The 20145-nt window shown below is 37.2% G+C and overlaps 2 protein-coding genes across 14 annotated transcripts; one reads left to right on the plus strand and one right to left on the minus strand.

Annotated features, from left to right (window-relative positions):
• Nucleotides 1-865: 865 nt before the first annotated feature.
• On the plus strand, nt 866-16147 carry LOC111799563 (mediator of RNA polymerase II transcription subunit 12). Of its 9 annotated transcripts, none has more exons than XM_087125990.1 (14): nt 866-976; nt 1189-1269; nt 2122-2424; nt 3452-3511; nt 3768-3873; nt 4508-4576; nt 4733-4786; nt 4879-4986; nt 6688-6837; nt 6921-7268; nt 7365-9778; nt 10504-13062; nt 13324-13657; nt 14317-16147. In XM_087125990.1, the coding sequence occupies exons 3-14, from the start codon at nt 2297-2299 to the stop codon at nt 14770-14772; spliced, it is 6786 nt and encodes a 2261-aa protein (XP_086982116.1). In that variant the 5' UTR covers nt 866-976; nt 1189-1269; nt 2122-2296; the 3' UTR covers nt 14773-16147. The 9 variants fall into 9 exon arrangements, with proteins under 9 accessions (XP_086982116.1, XP_023538699.2, XP_023538700.2 ...); XM_023682931.2 differs by having other exon boundaries at nt 2158-2424; XM_023682932.2 differs by having other exon boundaries at nt 2244-2424.
• LOC111799564 (pentatricopeptide repeat-containing protein At2g01510, mitochondrial) lies at nt 16019-19461 on the minus strand. 5 transcript variants are annotated; one of them, XM_087125992.1, is made up of 4 exons: nt 18723-19461; nt 17194-18576; nt 16826-16925; nt 16019-16657 (listed from the first exon to the last, which is right to left on the minus strand). In XM_087125992.1, exons 1-2 carry the CDS (start codon nt 18788-18790, stop codon nt 17466-17468), a joined length of 1179 nt encoding a protein of 392 aa, XP_086982118.1. In that variant the 5' UTR covers nt 18791-19461; the 3' UTR covers nt 16019-16657; nt 16826-16925; nt 17194-17465. The 5 variants fall into 5 exon arrangements, with proteins under 5 accessions (XP_086982118.1, XP_086982117.1, XP_023538702.2 ...); XM_087125991.1 differs by having other exon boundaries at nt 16019-16504; nt 16588-16657; nt 16863-16925; nt 17194-19461; XM_023682934.2 differs by having other exon boundaries at nt 16019-16504; nt 16588-16657; nt 17194-19461.
• Nucleotides 19462-20145: the final 684 nt, after the last annotated feature.

Raw genomic sequence — 20145 nt, forward strand, 5'->3', positions numbered from 1 at the left:
TTGTATTAAAATCACGATTGCCAACCTAACAATAATTTTATATTAATGCATGCACTATTAGTGTTACCTTGTACACGCTCGTTTTGTATCACTGTTACCTCGTACGTGCTCGTTTTGTATTAAAGTCACAATTGCAAATCTAACAATAATTTTAGTTGGTTGCACTATATCCAAACGTGATTTTATTGCTAATATTTTGCTCGTAAATTTTGAATTTCTAATTAATAATTTTTAAACGCATTCGACCAACTTGGTAATGGACAACTTACATACCATTTATCGTGTTGTCGTATAGCTCTACGATATATTAATGCATGCACTATTACTGTTACCTCGTACACGCTCATTTTGTATTACTGTTACCTCGTACACACTTGTTTTGTATTACTGTTACCTCGTACACATACGTTTTGTATTAAAGTCACGGTTGCGAACCTAACAATAATTTTAGTTGGTTGCAATGATTTTATTACTAATATTTTGCTCGTATTTTTATTACGTAATTTGAGAATTTCGAATTAATAACTTTTAAACGCATTCGACTAATTTGGTAATGGGCAACTTACATACCTTTTATCGTGTTGTCGTATAGCTCTACGATATATTAATGCATGCACTGTTACTGTTACCTCGTACACGCTCGTTTTGTATTAAAGTAACGATCAGATAACTCATCGTACACGCTCGTTTTTCCTGCACATGCTCATCGCATTAAATAATAAAATCTCAAAAGATTGCACAAAAATTTGGGATATTTGCAAAATTGCCCCAATCGCCATGCTTGAATGACTTTGAAAGTGGGCATTTTAGCAAGAAGATTTAGTAAAAGTGGATATAAACTAAATAAATAAAAATAAATTTATTTGTTATTAATTACGAGATCACCCCCATTCTTTCCATTATTCCAACACCGGGGTAGCCAGAGGCGTCGTCGTCGTCGTCACCAGCATTAAGCTGAAGAGTCAAAGCCTTCAAGGTCCGACACCCTTCTTATTCCTTCACGAATTCCTCCATTTATCTGCTCTGGAAACTGCTCGCAAGTTTTTCTTTTCCTTTTCCTTTTGGCGTCCATTAATGGCTTCAAAATCTCGTACAGTTGCGCTCTCCAAGTGAAATCCCAATATTGTATTTTTATTTATTTTTTCTTCCATTCTCTCCTTCTTTGTTGATATCTTCTGAATCGTGTAGAAAACCCTTGCTCCACTGCGTACTTGTACCTAATTAGTCACTACCAGAAGAACCGGCTTGCTGCGTCGAATTCGGGATCAGGTTTTTCCCTAAACCCTAGTTTCCAAATTGTGTTATTTGATTTGATGCGGTTGCGTACTTTGTGTGTATTTTATATGTTTTAGAATTTTAGTTCAGATCACGCATAATTGCCCTTGAAATTTAGGGTTTATAGTAGTTCGTTCTGAACTGTTAATGAGCTTAGTTTTGTTTCATGTATTTGAGCGTAGTCTTCTATATTAATCATTACGAGGGTTCTCCGAGCTGATTAGAGCTTTTTTGGGGTTCATATTTAGTATGGCTTTGCCAACGAACTTCGAAGTATAGGCATCACCTTGGCTCGTACTTTAAGAGATACGGTATTCCTCTCCGACTTTAATGTGTTATGCTGACCGTAGTTTACTCTGTTCAGTCCTGGGGAATGTATGTTATATCAAGCATTGTTTCTCTACGCCTTTTATAAATTTGAATAATCTTCAGGTCACATGACTTATTTGAGATTAAAATTTAAACTGCAATCTTATGGACTGCAAATTTAGATGGATGCGATGTTGGTTGTAAACTTTTGACAAGACATGTTAAATGTAATTGAACTATATAAACTTGAGTTTCGTTGTGATAGTCTTTGACAAGATATGTTAAATTCTGGAACTGGGTTTGTGGCACATTGAAATGTGCAATCATCAAGCAGAATTTGTGACTCGTGTTGTTTATTTCACACTGCCGCTGTATATTTCCACAATGTTTTATCACCACAAAACTTTTATTCCTAAGATTGTTTGCAATTCGTTTCTGATTCCTTGGATTCAACTTCATACAAAATGGACAAGATCTTGAATCTCTGAACGTGTATCTTTAGTTTATGTCTTTTTGTTATTGTTTGAAATTGACTAGCTTTTGAATTGCTCGGTTGGACTTGAATGGCCAAAGGATTTGCAACGGGATCTTACACCTGTTCTTCACCCAATAGAACTAAGTTACAAGCACGCAATTTGAATGTGGTCTGTTTGGCACAGCTTTATATAGCAGACCGATGCTGACGGAAGTATGCAGTTGATGGTTGGGAGATATGCAAAGGTATCATCCTGCCAGCTGCACTAGTGCAGTTAATAATAGTGCAATAGGTGGGCCATCAGCAAGGGATGCTATCCGAGCTGATTCCTCTTCATTGCCAGCCAATTTTCCTTTAAATTCCAGGTAAAGAGATTTATAGATTCTGTGAAACTGGGGAATTCTTTTTTTTTTTTTTTTTGGCGATAATGATTCCGTAGCCTTTTTTTATACGTTCTTCCTGTAACGTTTCCTTTTTTGTTCTCTGTGCAGTTTAGTTACTTTTTTTTAAGGCATGTAGTAGTTAAGAGTTTTTTACTTCATCAGTCTGCAACTTTGTTAACTGCTGTATTGTGGTCTGAGACATGTACATTTTATTCAGGGAAAACTGCAAACTCTCCATTTCAAGTTCCCCTATTAAGCTAATTACGATGCTGTCCTGAATTTTTTTTCTAATTTTGTCAGATGTACCTTTAAGGCTGTAAGTCTCTGTAGTTGTCGTAAGTTATGCCATGCTGTTAGAACTATAAACTTTGAAATGTTGATATAAAATTGAAGCAGCTGAAAAGTAAAAGAAATGGACAATGGTTTGATGTATGATTTGAGGAAATTGAGTGGTTTGAGAAAATTAAGGAAATAAAAAGAAGTGAGATATGGACTAACTTTTTTGTTTTGGTTTTATTTTTGGATCGTCCCCTTTCATTTTTGTTTTGTGCTGTTTTATTATCATTATTATTCTTGTTGTTGGCTTGTTTATTTAATAATTTTCTCATGAAAGTATTATTATTAATTATTTTTTTTTATTATTATTTTTTGTAAAAGACAATGATAAAAGTTAGCCCTTGTTGTGTAATGGTATGACTATCAAACTAAAAGGAGTATATATGGTATGACTACCAAACTAAAAGGAGTATATAGCTAACTTCCCAAATAGTTTTTGGGTTGCATTTGAAATTCTCCCGTACTATATAAATGAGAGCAATTTATTGCATTTGATTTCTCAAATGTTTGTTGCTTACAAGATTATGAGCAGCCAGTGGGATTAATGGCTTGCTTGCTGTTTAATTTTTTCTATTTCTGGGAGGATATGCCGATTTACCTATTCTTCGGTACTCTTCTTTTTCACCTTGAATTTATCTCTCCCGAAATCAACTGAATATTTCTTGATTTGCAGGCGGCCAGCTCCACTTGCACCATACAAGTTGAAGTGCGAGAAGGAGGCTTTAAATAATCGGTATTGGTTTGCAATATTTTCTTTTTACCATCTTCTTGTTTCATTTCATGCCAATAATTTGTAAGTTCGTTTTCTAAATATTTGTGTGATCTGATTTACATCATGGGTTGAATGAAATTTAATTGTTTTCTTTTCAGTTTTAAAGTTTTATAGAACATTTTGAGTGCTCGATTGATTGCATCTATATGGATTTGCTATTCTTTTCCTGGGTAGTATTTTTTTTCTCACACAATGCTTTGTTCTCTGTCAATCTTAGGTTAGGGCCTCCTGACTATTACCCTCAAACTCCTAGCTGTCCTGAGGAGAACCTCACTAGAGAGTATGCGCAGTCTGGATACAAAGAGACTGTCGAAGGGCTTGAGGTACATCTTTCTTATCAGCAGCTTTTAGATTGAGTTTGTGTAATCGTATTTTCTTTCTGGTTTGGTGAAGTTTAATGTATTACCTTAGCGATTATAAGCAATTCAATTGAACACACATTTTGGAGGTTCTAATGATGCACTTCAATATGTTTTCTCCTCGTCCCATTAGCTTTCCTTACACTCATTCATGTGCTTGCTTCACTTGACAAATATCTTTCCTTCATGGATGAAAATTTTAATTTTTATCTAGATTGTGCTCTTGTTCATGTAATAAAATTATTTGAGTTTAGAGCTTGACCAACTTGATCAAGTTTGTAATTACCATTGGATGAACATATTTTGACTATTCTACATGTAATAAAATTATTTGAGTTTAGAGCTTGACCAACTTGATCAAGTTTGTAATTACCATTGGATGAACATATTTTGACTATTCTAACCAACCTCTTCTTTGTATTGAGTGCTTGTTTGACTTATGTTTATAACAATATAAGCAATTTAACCTTTTCCCTATTTTGTTTTCTAATTCATCAAAACCTTTCTGTTTGTAATAGATTATGTTTCTTGGCAAAAAAAAAAAAAAAAAAAAAAAAAAAAGATTATGCAATTTATTTGTCTTTGTTGAGTGTGTCAGGAGGCCAGAGAAATCTTATTGACTCAGGTTCAAGCATTTTCTAAGCATCTCGTCATCAAGTGCAAGGATGTATGTTACTCGAATCAATAGCTACCAAATTCCCCCCACCCCCCATGTTGCGTACTTGGAAAATTTTATTACTGCTAATAATTTTAATTCTTATGGCTTTTAAGGCGATCAATTGGTTAGATGTGCAGTAAGAAACTTATTTCTCTTTCTCTGCAGGCTATAAGAAAACGTCTGAGGGCCATAAATGATTCACGTGCTCAAAAGCGGAAGGTGAAACTTTCTTTCTTCATTATTTAGTAAGGATTTTCTAACCATCCATTTGTTAACCCCATTCTAATTTTTCTTTCGTTATTATATGACAGGCTGGTCAAGTTTATGGTGTTCCCCTATCTGTTTCTTTATTAACAAAGCCTGGCATCTTTCCCGAACAAAAACCTTGTAGTGAAGATTTTCGGAAAAAGTGGATTGAGGTATTCCTTCCTTCTGCATAGAAGAAAATAAAGGGATATTGAAAATTGATTTTAGCTACCTATACTTTACTAATGTTTAGAGCAAAATTTTTATAAATTTCATGTTATGACTTAGTTCACCTTTTTTGGGGAGTATCTTTTCTATTTCTTCAATTGCTATACATTGAATAGTAGAGAGGTAGTTCTTTTCTGATTTGTGCATGGGTGATGTAAGCTGCATGAGTAACCACGTGAAAGCATGTAGGAGTGGGGTATTTTCACGTGCATGATTCTTCTATGTCAAGAACACACACACACACACACACACACACACACATTAGTTAACGTGATAAGTGGGGGTGGGGGGTGAAAGTAAAAGGGAATTTCCATTTTCTCATTTGGTATACTTCAATCGATCACATTCTCTTTTAAGAAATTAAAATTTCCATTTCATCTGTTTTAGCTATTAATTGAGTGATACTTCAACATGGTATTAGGATAGGATGGGTTTGGACACGTATAGCGTCATTTTCCTCCCCAATTAAACTGATAGTTACTTGTTAGGACTTATGCCAATTTCCAAGCCATTAGGCCAAGTTTAATTGAAAGTTGATTAGTAGAATGAAGAGCAACTACTGAATTATAAAGTATCAACAGCCTAATATTCAGTATGATCGCCTTTGATTCATTGAATTCTTTACTCTTTTTCTTGATTTAATCACTCTATACACCCTCTTGGCCCAACCTAGGACACTCATAAAGATCCTTTTCCAAACCTTCTCCGGTTGTTTCAAGTCGAGAGATAGATAAATACATGCATCCTATTGCACTGATTGGTGTTGTTCACAGTGACCAGGGGGTTTGGCAACTAAGAAGTGAGTTATTATCAGCCAAACGTTCTCCAAAATATGGACCATAAATAAAGATTGATTAAGCAACCCATGCATAATATTGTGAATTTTTTTTGCCGCTACCAAGTATCAGCAAGAATTACTACAGAAAAGATATAAAATTGTTGGCCCATATGGCGAGGGGAGTTAAGAAATTAATTTTATCGTAATCAAACTGGTGCCTGTTGTTGCACGAGGTGTTATTATACTAGGTGCTAAAGCATGGTGTTTTGTATCAATTGAGCAAAGAGGGTTGTCATTGTGTAGCGGACGACCTAAAGCACTCATGGATCATTATGTATATACAAACCAAGACTGGGAACACCAAAAAAATACACACCCAATTGAGATGTGATATGATTGCATCACGATGTCTAAGGATACGATTTAAAATATTGTTGTAGCGAGTAGTCAAAATCTTGTACCATAAAAATGGCTGCATGCTCAGCAACATAGACTATATCCACCAATCGACATGCGATGTGTGAACAATGAAAGTTATGTACCATAGTCGATAGTTAGATGTGGATAAGGGGGTATCAAATAGATATGGTGAGCTACAATAATGGTTTAAGAGCCCAACATAGCTAGGTTAAGGGATAATTGAACACACGGTGACATTGTTAAATTGAACACGCGGTGACACTGTTAGGATCTTGTATAGTCCTTCATGGCCCTTGCTTGTAAATGAACCTTTTCGTGCTGCTAAACTATCTTTTATACTATAACCAATGCCCTTTTAACTAAAGCTCTTGGGTTGAGTGGTGTTTTAACATTCCTCAAGTTCAACCACTCCTCACTTCATTTGAAACACTATGTCCTCTTGATGCAGGGTTTATCACAACAGCATAAACATTTGCGATCTTTGGCAGATAATGTTCCTCATGGGTATAGGAAAAGGGCTCTTTTTGAAGTTCTCATTAGGAATAATGTCCCATTGCTGAGAGCAACTTGGTTCATTAAAATTACTTATCTTAATCAGGTGAATGTGCTTAAACTTTGTAATGGTCACTTAAACCTAGGTTGACAATTTTGAATGTAGCAGTTTATGGTTTTACATTACAGGTGCGCCCTAATTCTGCTAGTATATCATGTGGAGCATTCGACAAAGCTCAGTTATCGCGTACTGAATTTTGGACCAAAGATGTGGTTGACTATTTGGAATGCCTGGTGGAGGAATTTTTTTCAAGAGGCAATTCTCATTTGACTCCACCAAACAAAGACCAGTCTCCGCAAATGTTTTCTGTTGGGTTCCCACATACAAAGGGTGATCCTCCTTCAGCGATATTTGATGGTGAAGAGCCTTCATTACATTTCAAATGGTGGTATGTGGTTAGGCTATTGCTATGGCATCAAGCTGAAGGGCTTCTGCTTCCCTCTCTCATTGTCGATTGGGTGCTGGGACAATTAGAGGTATTAAATCCTAAAATGATTGGAGAAGAATTTGGAAATATCTTGAGTATTTAGTTTCATCTCTCAAAGATTTCATTTTCCTGTTTGTTTTCTCAGGAAAATGATGTTCTCGAGTTTTTGGAGTTGCTGCTGCCAATTATTTATGGTGTTTTAGATACAATTCTCCTATCTCAGACCTATGTACGTACTCTTGTCAGAATTTCTGTTCGGTTTATCCGAGATTCTTTTCCTGGTGGGTCAGATCTAGTAGATAATTCAAGGAGAGCATACACAACATCTGCTTTGGTGGAAATGGTTCGCTATTTAGTTCTGGCTGTGCCCGACACATTTGTTGCTTTGGATTGCTTCCCATTTCCACCTTGTGTTGTATCACATACAGTTAATGAAGGGAATTTTGGGTCGAAGGTACCTGAAGATGCAACAAAATTGAGATATGCTTCAGCAGAAGTTGCCAGTCCATTCAGAAGTAAAGGGATTGATTTTCAGTATCAATCCTCAGCTTTTGATAATGTTGTTTCATCAATACAGAAATGTACAGACAGTCTTGCAAAGGCAGTAAACCCTGAATTCCCAGTTTGCAGCGTGGCTAAAGCTGTGCATGCATTGGATAAGTCTCTACTACATGGAGATATTAGAGTAGCTTATAAATATCTTTTTGAAAACTGCTGTAACGGATCCATATGTGAAGCTTGGTTTGAAGAAGTAAACCCGTGTTTAAGAATGCCATTGAAATGGAACCAGACTGTCAATGTGGCATTTGCTTGTTCAGTATTTTTTCTTTGTGAGTGGGCAACATGTGACTACAGGGATATTTGGAGTGCTGCACCTCGAGAGCTAAAGCTCACTGGTGGGAAAGTTTTTTCTCAGGTTTATATTGCCACTAGGCTTCTGAAAATGAAAGCCAGAGATCTTCGAAGTTTATCTGGACGTAAATATGAAAATGCAATTGGACTCAATTCCACCATTGTAAAGGGTTCTAGCCATCAGAACAGTTCATTTGGTAGGAAACCAGTTGGGAAAAATGAACCAAAAAGTAGGTTGAAAAGGTCGGGAGGTGCTGGTTCTTTAGACTTGTTTGAAAGTCCAGGTCCTTTACATGATATTCTTGTTTGTTGGATTGATCAACATGAAGTGCAAAAAGGAGAAGGTTTTGAGCGTGTTCAGTTTCTCATTGTGGAACTTATACGTGCTGGTATATTTTATCCTCATTTATATGTAAGGCAGCTAATAGTTAGTGGAATTGTGGACTCCAATGGCCCAGCAGTTGAGCCAGATAGAAGGAGGAGACACCAACAAATCTTGAAATATTTACCCGGAAGTTTTATTCATGCCACTCTGGATGATGGGAAAATTGCACAAGGAGCACAACTTGTAGACATTATAAATGTCTACTCCAAAGAACGTCGTCTGGTACTTCATGGGCTCGAATGGGAACAAAAAAGTGATATTAGCTGTGCAAATACATCATTAAATCAAAAGCGAAAGATGTGTCCAACCTCCGACAAGGTTTCTAGTTCTGTTACTTCTGTTAACCAATTGAAATCAATTAAGTCATTGTCCAACATGAGCACTACTAAAAGTGTCATAAGTGAAGTTGACATTGAAGAGCTGAAGGAAACCATATCATTGCTTTTACGGTTTCCAAACAGTTCGTCAACTCCCACAGATACTGATCTAGATGATACTACAGGGACTGCTAAGAAGTCTTTTGCATCAGTATATGGGAAAGTAGATATTGCAGAAGCAACACCTGGGTGTGAAGATTGCAGAAGAGCCAAAAAAAGGAAAGTAAGTGATGAAAAGCCCTTGTACCTTCATGGATCTTCTTCACCAATTCCATCAGATGACGAAGATACGTGGTGGGTGAAGAAGGGGCCTAAATCCTCTGAAACATTGAAGGTTGATCCACCGGTAAAGACAACAAAGCCAGTTTTAAAGGGAAGACGCAAGACACAAAGTCTTGCTCATCTAGCTGCGTCTAGGATTGAAGGTAGTCAGGGTGCATCAACGAGTCATGTATGTGATAATAGGGTAGCCTGTCCGCACCATAGATCTGGAATGGAAGGTGATTCTACCAGACCAATAGATGCTAGCAAAATAAATCATGGTGGTGATATTGCTTTTATTGGAAAAAGTTTAAAACGACTTCGACTTACTGAGAAGCGAGCAATTTCAGGTTGGTTTATGACTGCTGTTAAGCAGATTATCGAAGAGACTGAGAAGACTAGCACAAAAGCTGGCCAATTTGGTCGGTCCTTAACAGCTGTTGACGATAGGAATACCATACGCTGGAAGTTTGGCGAGGATCAGCTTTCATCCATATTGTATTTAACAGATGTATGTAATGATTTTGTTTCAGGGGTCAAATTTCTCCTCTGGTTGCTGCCAAAAGTCCTTATTAGTTCAAATTCTACCATGAACAGCCGGAGGAGCATTCTACTTTTACCAAGGAATGTAGAAAATCAAGTGTGTGAAGTGGGCGAGGCATATCTATTATCTTCTCTCCGAAGGTGCACCATCTTTTTCCTATTTGAGTAATGATTTTTCGTTATACTTCCAATGACGGTGGGATTTTTGGTGAACTTGCCTACAATAGTTATTATTCTCTCTTAGCATTATTCCATATATTTCTTAATTACTATTGATCTGACTGTATTTTCTTGATCTGCTCCGCCTTCTTCTCTCTGCCTCCTTTTCTTCCTGTGACTTCTGGAAATCTATTTAGACTTCTCTCTTTCTTTCATTGATCATTATACATCATGTAGATCCGACTACCATAGGAAATGAGAAACCGAATGTAGATAAAGTTATTTCTGTGATTTAATTTTGAGTCGTGTTTCCTTCCTGCAAATACCTCTGGGTGTTGACAAAGCATGTAATTTAGAAGGATTTTATGAGAACTTCTGTTTCTTTCATTTTTCTTTTCCAGTTTGTATTTCTGTTTTATGCTTGTAAATTAATAAATACCTGTAGATGATCTATACGCCTGCAATTTTCTACAAAAGTTTAGCTTGTCTAGTTTCCCCCTCCTCTGTTAAGTAATATATGAGACATGAACGTTTTCTGTAGACTTTTGGCTTGTTTAGATAAATCGCATGCTCTCTCTCTCTCTCTCTCTCTCTCTCTCTCTATCAATACTCATGCATGCGTGTGTAATATATTGTCGTGGAGGTGCTTTATCAGATATTATGACTCTTTCTGTTTATCTCAATGTCTCTTACCATTGTACTTGCAGGTACGAGAATGTACTTGTTGCAGCTGATCTTATTTCAGAAGCGTTGTCATCTATAGTCCATCGTGCTATGGCTATTATGGCTTCAAATGGCCGTATTTCAGGCTCTGCAGCGGTAGTTTATGCTCGACAATTATTGAAAAAGTATGGCAGCATACCTAGTGTCGTTGAATGGGAGAAGAGTTTTAAGACAACATGTGACAAGAGACTTATTGCTGAACTTGATCCAGCAAGTTCATTGGATGGAGAGTTGGGGCTTCCACTTGGAGTTCCTGCAGGTGTGGAGGATCTTGATGATTTTTTTAGGCAAAAGATTGGGGGTGGACGACTCTCTAGAGTTGGAATGAGTATGCGAGAACTGGTACAGCGACAAGTTGATGATGCCTTTCACTATTTGTTTGGAAAAGATAGGAAAGTCGTTACTGGTGGTGCGCCGAAGGTGCTTGTCTCAGAGAAATCAGATGAGGGATATCAGATAGCTCAAAAAATAATTACAGGATTGATGGAATGCATCAGGCATACAGGTGGTGCTGCTCAGGAAGGTGATCCATCCTTGGTGTCTTCTGCTGTTTCAGCTATTGTTGGTAATCTGGGTTCAACTGTGTCTAAGATGGCTGATTTTATAGCTGGAGGATGTTCGAATTTTCCATCCGCTTCTGGTTCATTGGACTTTGTCAGGCGGATTTTATGCATTCATATTACCTGCCTATGCCTACTCAAGGAAGCTCTAGGAGAACGTCAAAGCCGTGTATTTGAGATTGCTCTTGCAACGGAGGCCTTTTCTGCACTCGCTGGAGTATATTCTCCTGGGAAGCCATCAAGATCTCAGTTTCAATTATTAGCTGATTCCCATGAATCTAATGCTCATGTCTTTGGTGATAGCACCAAAGTAATAGGTAGAGCCACAAAAATTGCAGCAGCTATTTCTGCACTTGTCATTGGGGCAGTTATTCAGGGGGTTTGTAGTCTGGAACGGCTGGTAACACTCTTTAGGTTAAAAGAAGGATTAGATTTTATTCAGTTTGTTAGAACTACTAGGTCAAATGCAAATGGCAACACTCGTACAATGGGAATGCATAAGATTGAAAGTTCCATAGAGGATTATGTACATTGGTTTAGGTTGCTTGTTGGAAATTGCAGAACTGTGTTTGATGGGTTGATTGTGGAGCTACTAGGTGAGCCGTCTATTGTGGCACTTTTTAGAATGCAACGGTTGCTTCCACTTAGCTTGGTCCTATCTCCTGCCTATTCAATATTCTCATTTGTTGTATGGCGCCCTTTTATCCAGAATGCTGCTTTTACTGCTCGTGAAGATGTGAATCAACTGTGTCAATCTTTAACAATTGCAATTGGTGATATTGTAAGACATTTGCCTTTTCGAGATGTTTGTTTAAGGGATAGTCAGGGTTTCTATAACCATTTGATGAACGATACAAGTGATGTAGAATTTGCTGCTATACTGGAGTTGAATGATATTCCCTTGAAGCCCATGGCCTTTGTTCCTCTACGTGCAAGGCTATTCTTGAATACTATTATTGATTGTAAGTTGCCAAGTTCTGTGTACAATCAAGATGATGGGAGTAGGATTTCGGGAGTTGGTGATAGTAAAGGTCATTATTCTGAGAGAAAAATGAAGTTGCTGGACAGGCTTGTATATGTTTTGGATACCTTACAACCTGCAAAATTTCATTGGCAGTGGGTGGAACTTAGGCTTCTTTTGAATGAACAAGCCCTTATCGAGAAACTTGAGACACTTGAGACACGAGATCTGTCCTTAGCTGATGCTGTTCGTTTGTCGTCACCAAGTCCTGAAAAAGTAGCTGCTTCTGATAATGAGAAGAATTTTATTGAGATTATTCTTACAAGGTTGTTGGTCAGGCCTGATGCTGCACCTCTTTTCTCAGATGTGATTCATCTTTTTGGCAGGTCTCTTGAAGATTCAATGTTGTTGCAAGCCAAATGGTTTCTTGGAGGTCAAGATGTCCTATTTGGAAGGAAATCAATACGACAGAGACTAACTAATATTGCCGAGAGTAAAGGTCTATCGACTAAAACCATGTTTTGGAAGCCTTGGGGTTGGTGTATTTCTGGCTCGGATTCTTCTTATCTTGAAGAAGGAGAGGTTGTTGAAGAAGGCACAGATTCTAGCAAGTATAGCCAAAAGTCTGTTGAAATGCTGGACAACGAAGTCTTGCATTCCAGCCAGCAACATGTGACCGAGAGGGCTCTTATTGAATTAGTTCTTCCATGCATAAATCAGAGTTCTGAAGAATCACGCAACACCTTTGCTAATGATTTAATCAAGCAGTTGAATAATATTGAGCAACAAATAAATGCAGTTACTTCAGGGTCAAGTAAACAAACAGGACTTGTGCCCTCAGGGATAGAGGGCCCTACGAGCAAAGGAAGTAATCGCAAAATGAAAGGAGGCAGTCCTGGATTAGCTAGACGTTCAACAGGCTCAACAGATTCTCCTCTACCCTCACCTGCAGCTTTGCGAGCATCAATGTCGTTGCGTTTACAATTAATATTGAGGTTACTTCCGGTCATCCTCGAAGATAGGTAAATTTAGGAGTAATATTGGGATTACTCCCTCTGCTATACTAACTATTTTGATAATGCCAATTCTTTTTTATGCCTTATTTGTTAACGTTACATATTGTTTGCATTTCTCAACTCACTGTCTATAAATGCTTTTCTTGCCGCTGCTTCATTATGGTTTTTCATGGTTCACTAGAGTCTGCAGCACTGATTACATTCTGAATTTTCCAGCAGTCAAGTGAAGTTCTAGTTTTTCTAAAAAAAAAAAAAATCCATTTGCAGGGAGCCATCAGGACGGAACATGAGGCATATGCTTGCCTCTGTCATCCTTCGTCTTCTTGGCAGTCGAATAGTTCACGAGGATGCAAACCTTACCTTTTGTCCCACCCATAGTTCGATGGTAAAGAAGGAAGTAGAGTCATCTTCCGAAGCGTCACTTGCTATATTTGCAGACCTACCAGGTGAAAGTCTTTTTGGTAGTATGTTATTGATTCTACATGGGCTATTGAGCAGTTGCCAGCCAAGTTGGCTAGGTTTGAAAACTGCTGCTAAGTCGACCAATGAAACAAGCAAGGATTCTACTGCTCTTGTTCGTGAACTGGCTGAAACTTTACAGGTTAGCCATCAACCTTAGTCTTCACATTTTCACAAATAACTTTTTACTCTCATAACAGAAACAGAAAAAGCATAGGGTGAAAGGCAGCAATAATTACACAATAGACTCTTCAAATATTCAATTGTTTCTAGTTCAATTTTTTTTATTCATTATATTGAACCACTTGTTTTTTCGCACATCATCTCTAACATTTCTGGAAGGAGGGCCAGATATTTGTTTTAGTCACCATGTGAGAATATTATCAGCTTAGTAGGTTGCTGTATCGATATGCTAGATCATTCTTTTGACCCTTGGAATGGAAGATGGGACAAAATGTTTCTTTTACAGAGGAAACTCTTGCATTTTGTTTCTGTTGACAGAGTGAAAAAGGGCACGATATCGTAGTTGTCTACTAGCCCCACAATATTGATAACTAGCATTAGCTGTTTCAATGTCACTAGATGTGCACGCCGGTAATTCAACTTAATATAGAATTAAACGTCATAGTGATAAACTATCGACACTAACAGTGCAAATTCCAATCTTTGTCGGATTCTAAAAGAGTAATAGTCTTATCCTGTACCAAAGCAAAATATTATATGGATGTTTCATTTCAATCTGGTGCTTGAAGGAAATATAATATCGTCCTTACGAGTTGTTTTGAATTAATTTGTTGACAGAATGAATTGCACCACATGCAACTACCTGATATGATTAGATGGCGCATCCAAGCTGCAATGCCCATTCCACTTCCTTCTGCTCGGTGCCTTTTATCTTACCAGCCACCAACAATATCTCCTTCTGCCCTTTCTCCATTTCAATCCAGAAGTTCCACTCCTGGACTTGGTTCTGGAAATAGTAACATGCCTCAAGGGGGCAAAGTAGCGTCACCAAGGGTTGTGCCTAATGCACCTGGGAAGTCGAAACATTTGCCACCGCAGCAGGATTATGATACAGAAATTGACCCTTGGTTGCTTCTAGAAGATGGTGCTGGATCAAGTCAATCTACCAGCAACGCTGCTGTAATTGGTGCTGGAGAACATGCGAATTTCCGAGCATCTTACTGGCTTAAAGGGGCTGTGCGGGTGAGACGGACAGATTTGACGTATATTGGCGCAATGGATGATGACAGCTGATCATTTATTCACTGATCTTTTTATTTTATCTGGAGCTAGCAATCCCCTCAGCAGGTAAATTCTCGCATCCTGAAATTGCCTAAAAATCAGATCAAGATGGTAATCTTGAGCTCGTTTGAAGATGAAAAAGATATCTGTTGTGACCGGGAAAATTTTTTATGGGGTGGGTGACCATCGTGGAGGTAATCTGAAAGATGATGTTCACACACATCCATCCTACAAGGTGTTGGCCTAGCTCGGATTCTAACCCTTCAATTGTCCTGCGTTCGGAACTGCAGGGTGCGGTTCGGAGGTTTGTTGTATATATAGGGATTAATTGTTTCACTTCACTGATTAATCCAAATGGAAAAAAATCATAATATGATCTGTTAGTTGCATGCCCATTACTCTCCCCCTCCCTCCAGATAAGCTTTGCAGCTGTTTATTTTGTAGAGGTTTGAAATTCATTTCTTGCATTTTGTGAACTAGACAGCCATTCTTTACTTGGTCATATTAACTGTTGGAATTGGAATTGGAATTGAGAGATACTTCCTACTGTCATATGCTTCGAAGGCAGATTAGCAATACCACCACGCCCCGGGATTTCGACTACATTTTTTCAGTTTGCGTTAAGCATCTTCTCTGTTGAGTTCTTAGAGGGCTTAGACATTAAAGTATCAATCAGGAAATTGCAGTTTGGCTTATGCGCTTGCTTTCTGTGTATATGTATTTATAGGCTGTAGGGCAAAGTAATTTGGTGTTTTCTTATTTTGTTGTCTTAATTTGCTTTCTATGAGAATTGTCTTTCTGATGATTAGATATCAGCTCCCAATTCCTTTGACACAACTGCTGATACAGTGTTCTTATCTCTTGATTGAGTATTGGCTGCTGCAAGATCAATTGTTGGTATTTTCTTCATCTTCTAATAATGTAGTTACAAATTCAAATATATGAGTGAAATCTTATTGGAACTGTCGTATCCCGTTCATCCTTTCGAACCATATTACATCCCAAATCTGATGAAATAGGATGAATTGAAGCGGGATTTCAATAGTTTGTAGTTTATCAGCTGATTTGTTTGCATCATTCTTTGATGAAGGGAGTTGACAAGTTAAAGGAAATGATGGAATTTTTCAATCATCCAATTATAACAATGAGCAAATTTGTGTCCACCAAAATTCGAACTTTCGGAATGATATATTCTATTCTATCGGTTGTTTATTAATATGAATCGTTCAAGGCTCGACATTGATAGTTGAGCTGTGACTGCTTATAAAATAAATTTATGATACTTTCAATATGATGTATCAAATGTTCTATACGTTACATAAGAAATGAAGATAAAAATCTGTTGTTTTTATATTAAAAATAATAGGAAGGAAAATCAAAAAAAAAAAACCTAAACCGATGTATTTTGCTTTCGATCACTTTGAAGAATTTTGGTGAATGCTGCACGCCCCTCCTGTTCTAGTTTTGCTCCGCTTTGTCTTAGCGGAACTTGCTTTGTTTTATTCTCTTATTGAACTCGAGTTTCACTATTCTTGAACAAGGTAAATAGGCTTCGCATCCCTATCGGTCTCTTTCTCTTTCTCTTTATCCTTGTTCGATTTTCTTTCTTTCATTTTGTTGAATTATACTTCTTTCCCGGAATTTTAGGATGCATAACTTTGCACAAATGTTCTTGGCTGCTTCTCATCTGTAGTGCCCATCTTGCTTCCTTTAGTACCATTTCTTCTTGAAAGAAGTGAAGAGACTGCAGTGACTTACAAGAATAACCATTGTAATGGATTCAAGGAAATTTTCTATATGCATCATACTTTGGTGAAGAATTTGTACCTTTTATTCATTTCTCATTTGTAAGTATCGTCCTCGATCACCGATCACCGTGCGTTATATGCTGGGGAACCTAAAACATTAATTGATACTTTCTTAGAACTCCACAACAGTTGTACCATCTATAGAACAAATCATGTTCAAGTACAGTCGTTGTTAATTGATATTTTCAAGCCAATAGAAATAGGAGTGGAAGGTAGAAGCTTCAAATGAATAACAAGCCTATAAGAGAAGAGAGTACCAAGTAAATGAATAACAAGCCTACAAGCGGAGAGTACCAAGTCGATTGGCACGTCTGTTGTTGATGGCATTGACGAGAATCGCTTCAAGAATTCCGCCCCCTACATGAATCACGAATGGAAAGTTCGAACATTCAAGAAGAAGGCCAGATAAGTTTTTAACTAATAATCTTATAAGTTTTTCTCATGCTCTTCTACATCCTCTAGTATAAATAGATAGGTTATGAAATGGAAGTGTTTCAAGTAAATAAAAACTACCAAGACCATAACTTCCTTTCAAATTCAAGACAAACTCAGAACATTTAGTGGAATCCAATGATAGTCAATAACATGCATATGTTAAAGTTACTATATCATCTGTGTGAGTTACCTGACAAATTTGCCCGCTCCCATCAGTTATCTGACTAGGATTCATTGTTTCAACCTTCGCATTTTCAGGAAGACTTTCCACTGCCTTGAAAAAGCGAAGAGGAGAGCGAAAAGAAGCTTAACGAGCTTTTTGCTGGCCGATCGATCACTTCATAAGCCCTTTAGCGCACAAGAACAAGGGTTGAGACCTCGAACTTCCCAGTGATCTTTGCTTTTAATAAAGCGAAGCAGGGTCGAGCAACCCAAACACCCATCCGCATCTTCCCATCTGTTTTACTCAGCACAAAAGTTGTGCAACATTGCATGAAAGTCAGAATTGTTTGGTTCTAAAGCATTGAGCTGTTGAACAATAGAATCAGCGATGTCAGAGAACCCCTGAGTTAATTTACAACCAGCAAAAAGAGCACCCCAGATCCTTGTATCAGGTTCTACTGCCATTTTCTTCACAAATTCAACGGCTTCTCTAATTTTTCCTTGCCTAGCAAGCAACTCCACCATACAAGCATAATGTGCCACTGTTGGAGTAATGTTATACTCGTCAATCATTGAATTAAACCACATCCAACCTTCCTTTTCCAATCCACATTGAGCACAAGCCGATAAAAGAGAAACGAAGAGCGTCCCATTCGGCTTCAAACCATAACTTAACATGTCTGAAAATGTATTGAGTGCCTCATTCCCGCAGCCATTCGTACCGTACCCTTTAATCATCGTACTCCAACAAACTAAATCCTTTGTCACAATCTCATCAAAAACATGTTCTCCTAGCTTTACCCTTCTAAGTATGCAGTAAAAATCAACCAAAGCAGACATCAAACGTGTATTAGACGAGTAACCAGATTTCGTTATATGAGCGTGTATACTTTCTCCCAGTTCTTGAGCATCCAGTGAAGAACAGGCATTCACTAGACTTACAAAAGTTATAGCATTAGGCCTTTCATTAGTTGATTGCATCATTTTAAATGCCTGGATGGCACTAAGTGGTTCTTCACCATGAGAGTATGCTGAGATCATTGCACTCCATGCAATGATATCTTTGTCAACAAGCTCATCAAATGTAAGTTTGGCCAACCCCAATTCACCAAATTTAGCATACATTTGGAGGAGTTCAGTTCCAACTGAAATAAAACAGAGAAAACCACCTTTCAGCGCATGACAATGAACAGCCAAGCCAAGTAAAAGTTCATCAACTAATAACACAGCAGCTATAAAGTCCAGCATCATCGTTTCGCCCAATTCGAATCCAAAAGACCGCATCCTTGTGAAAATTTTAAAGGCTTTACTAGGACAATTGTTTTGGATACACGCATGAGTTACAGTTCTCCATGACACCATGTCCTTTTTCCTCATAGTCTTCAAAACTCTAATTGATGCCTCAAGATTTCTACATTTTGAATACATATCCATGAGTGAGTTCTGAATGTTAACTATAGAATAAAAATCCCTTCTCATTGAAAACGCATGAATCTCTTTACCCAAAGATAGAGCACCAAAATCAGCACAAGCAGGTAGAATGCTTACAATGCTTACATGGTTTGGATGAACACCTTGATATTGCATCTCTCTGAAAAGATGAAATGCTTCAATAAACTGGCCATGTTTCACGCATGCCGAGATCACAGCACTCCACAAAACAACATCCTTATAAGGTATCTGATAAAACAACTTCCAAACGATCCCAATATCACGCATTGAATAAAACCCAAGAAGAGCCGTTGAAACTGCCACTTCTGATTCAAACCCCATTTTGATCACTCCTCCATGCATCACCTCAATCGTTGATTCCCAGCTTAATGCGTCAATCGCTCTTAATACGCTCAGCATTGTCACATAATTTGGCCTGTGCCCATGTGCGAACATCATCTTGAAGAAGCCAAAAGCCGAGTCCGGCTGGCCTGTTCTGACCAAATTGGTGATTTTAGACGTCCAAGAAATTACATCCTCTTGTTGAGCAAAGAATCCAACTGGGTCTTCATAATATGCTTGTTTTTTGGCTGAAGTAGCATCGATCACAGGACCTATCGTGTATCACAGGACCTATCGTGTAATTTTTTCTTTGGGGACTTTTGACGAACAGGTTGCGTGCACATCTTGAAAAGCACAGCATATATTACATGCGAAGAGGGACAAATTCGAGATATCTGTTCTGTTAACAGGGGATTGCGGATTCTAGCAAGTGAATGAAAGGCTCAGCGGAATCCAAGAGAGCTAGAATAAGAGAGGAGACTCGCTTGGAGCATTCGATCAATTCTACCGCTACTATTTCCATCCATTTTTAACCTAATTTTTCAAATTTATTGAATCATTTAACACTAAACTTTTTAAAAGGAAAATGATAATAAAATTACAAATTTTAATTTATGAATTTTTGCAATTAAATTAAATTTATACATGGATCAAATTTAATTTTGTTTAAACTTTTTTTAATTAAAATTAGGTATGAACTAATAGAAAATAAAAAAAGTTATTTTTTCTTATAAAAATATTGGAAACTTTTGTTATTAATTTAATTAGAGACATTAATTTTTGCAATTAAATTAAATTAAATTTATACATGGATCAAATTTAATTTTGTTTAAACTTTTTTAATTAAAATTAGGTATGAACTAATAGAAAATAAAAAAGTTAAAACTTTTTTAATTAAAATTAGGTATGAACTAATAGAAAATAAAAAAGTTATTTTTTCTTATAAAAATATTGGAAACTTTTGTTATTAATTTAATTAGAGACATTTTTTTTCGAAAATATTACGATTTAATAATATAGAAAATAAAAAAGTTATTTTTTCTTATAAAAATATTGGAAACTTTTGTTATTAATTTAATTAGAGACATTTTTTTTCGAAAATATTACGATTTAATAATTTATTTATTATTAATAAATGCAGCGAACTAAATAATAAATAAAATAGTGGCCACGTGGGTCGATACGACGACGTGGCCTGTGCCGATTT

Source organism: Cucurbita pepo, chromosome 8 (genome assembly GCF_057944985.1).
Source record: "Cucurbita pepo subsp. pepo isolate OVF chromosome 8, ASM5794498v1, whole genome shotgun sequence".
NCBI classification, from domain to species: Eukaryota; Viridiplantae; Streptophyta; class Magnoliopsida; order Cucurbitales; family Cucurbitaceae; genus Cucurbita; species Cucurbita pepo.

Bases quoted from the DNA above. Each gene is read 5' to 3' on its own strand.
- LOC111799563 (XM_087125990.1), top strand. From the start codon at position 2,297: ATGCAAAGGTATCATCCTGCCAGCTGCACTAGTGCAGTTAATAATAGT. The intron at 3,874-4,507 runs GTACATCTTTCT...TGAGTGTGTCAG, and splicing joins AGACTGTCGAAGGGCTTGAG to GAGGCCAGAGAAATCTTATT. The intron at 4,987-6,687 runs GTATTCCTTCCT...CTCTTGATGCAG, and splicing joins TTCGGAAAAAGTGGATTGAG to GGTTTATCACAACAGCATAA.
- LOC111799564 (XM_087125991.1), bottom strand. From the start codon at position 19,055: ATGATGTTCGCACATGGGCACAGGCCAAATTATGTGACAATGCTGAGC.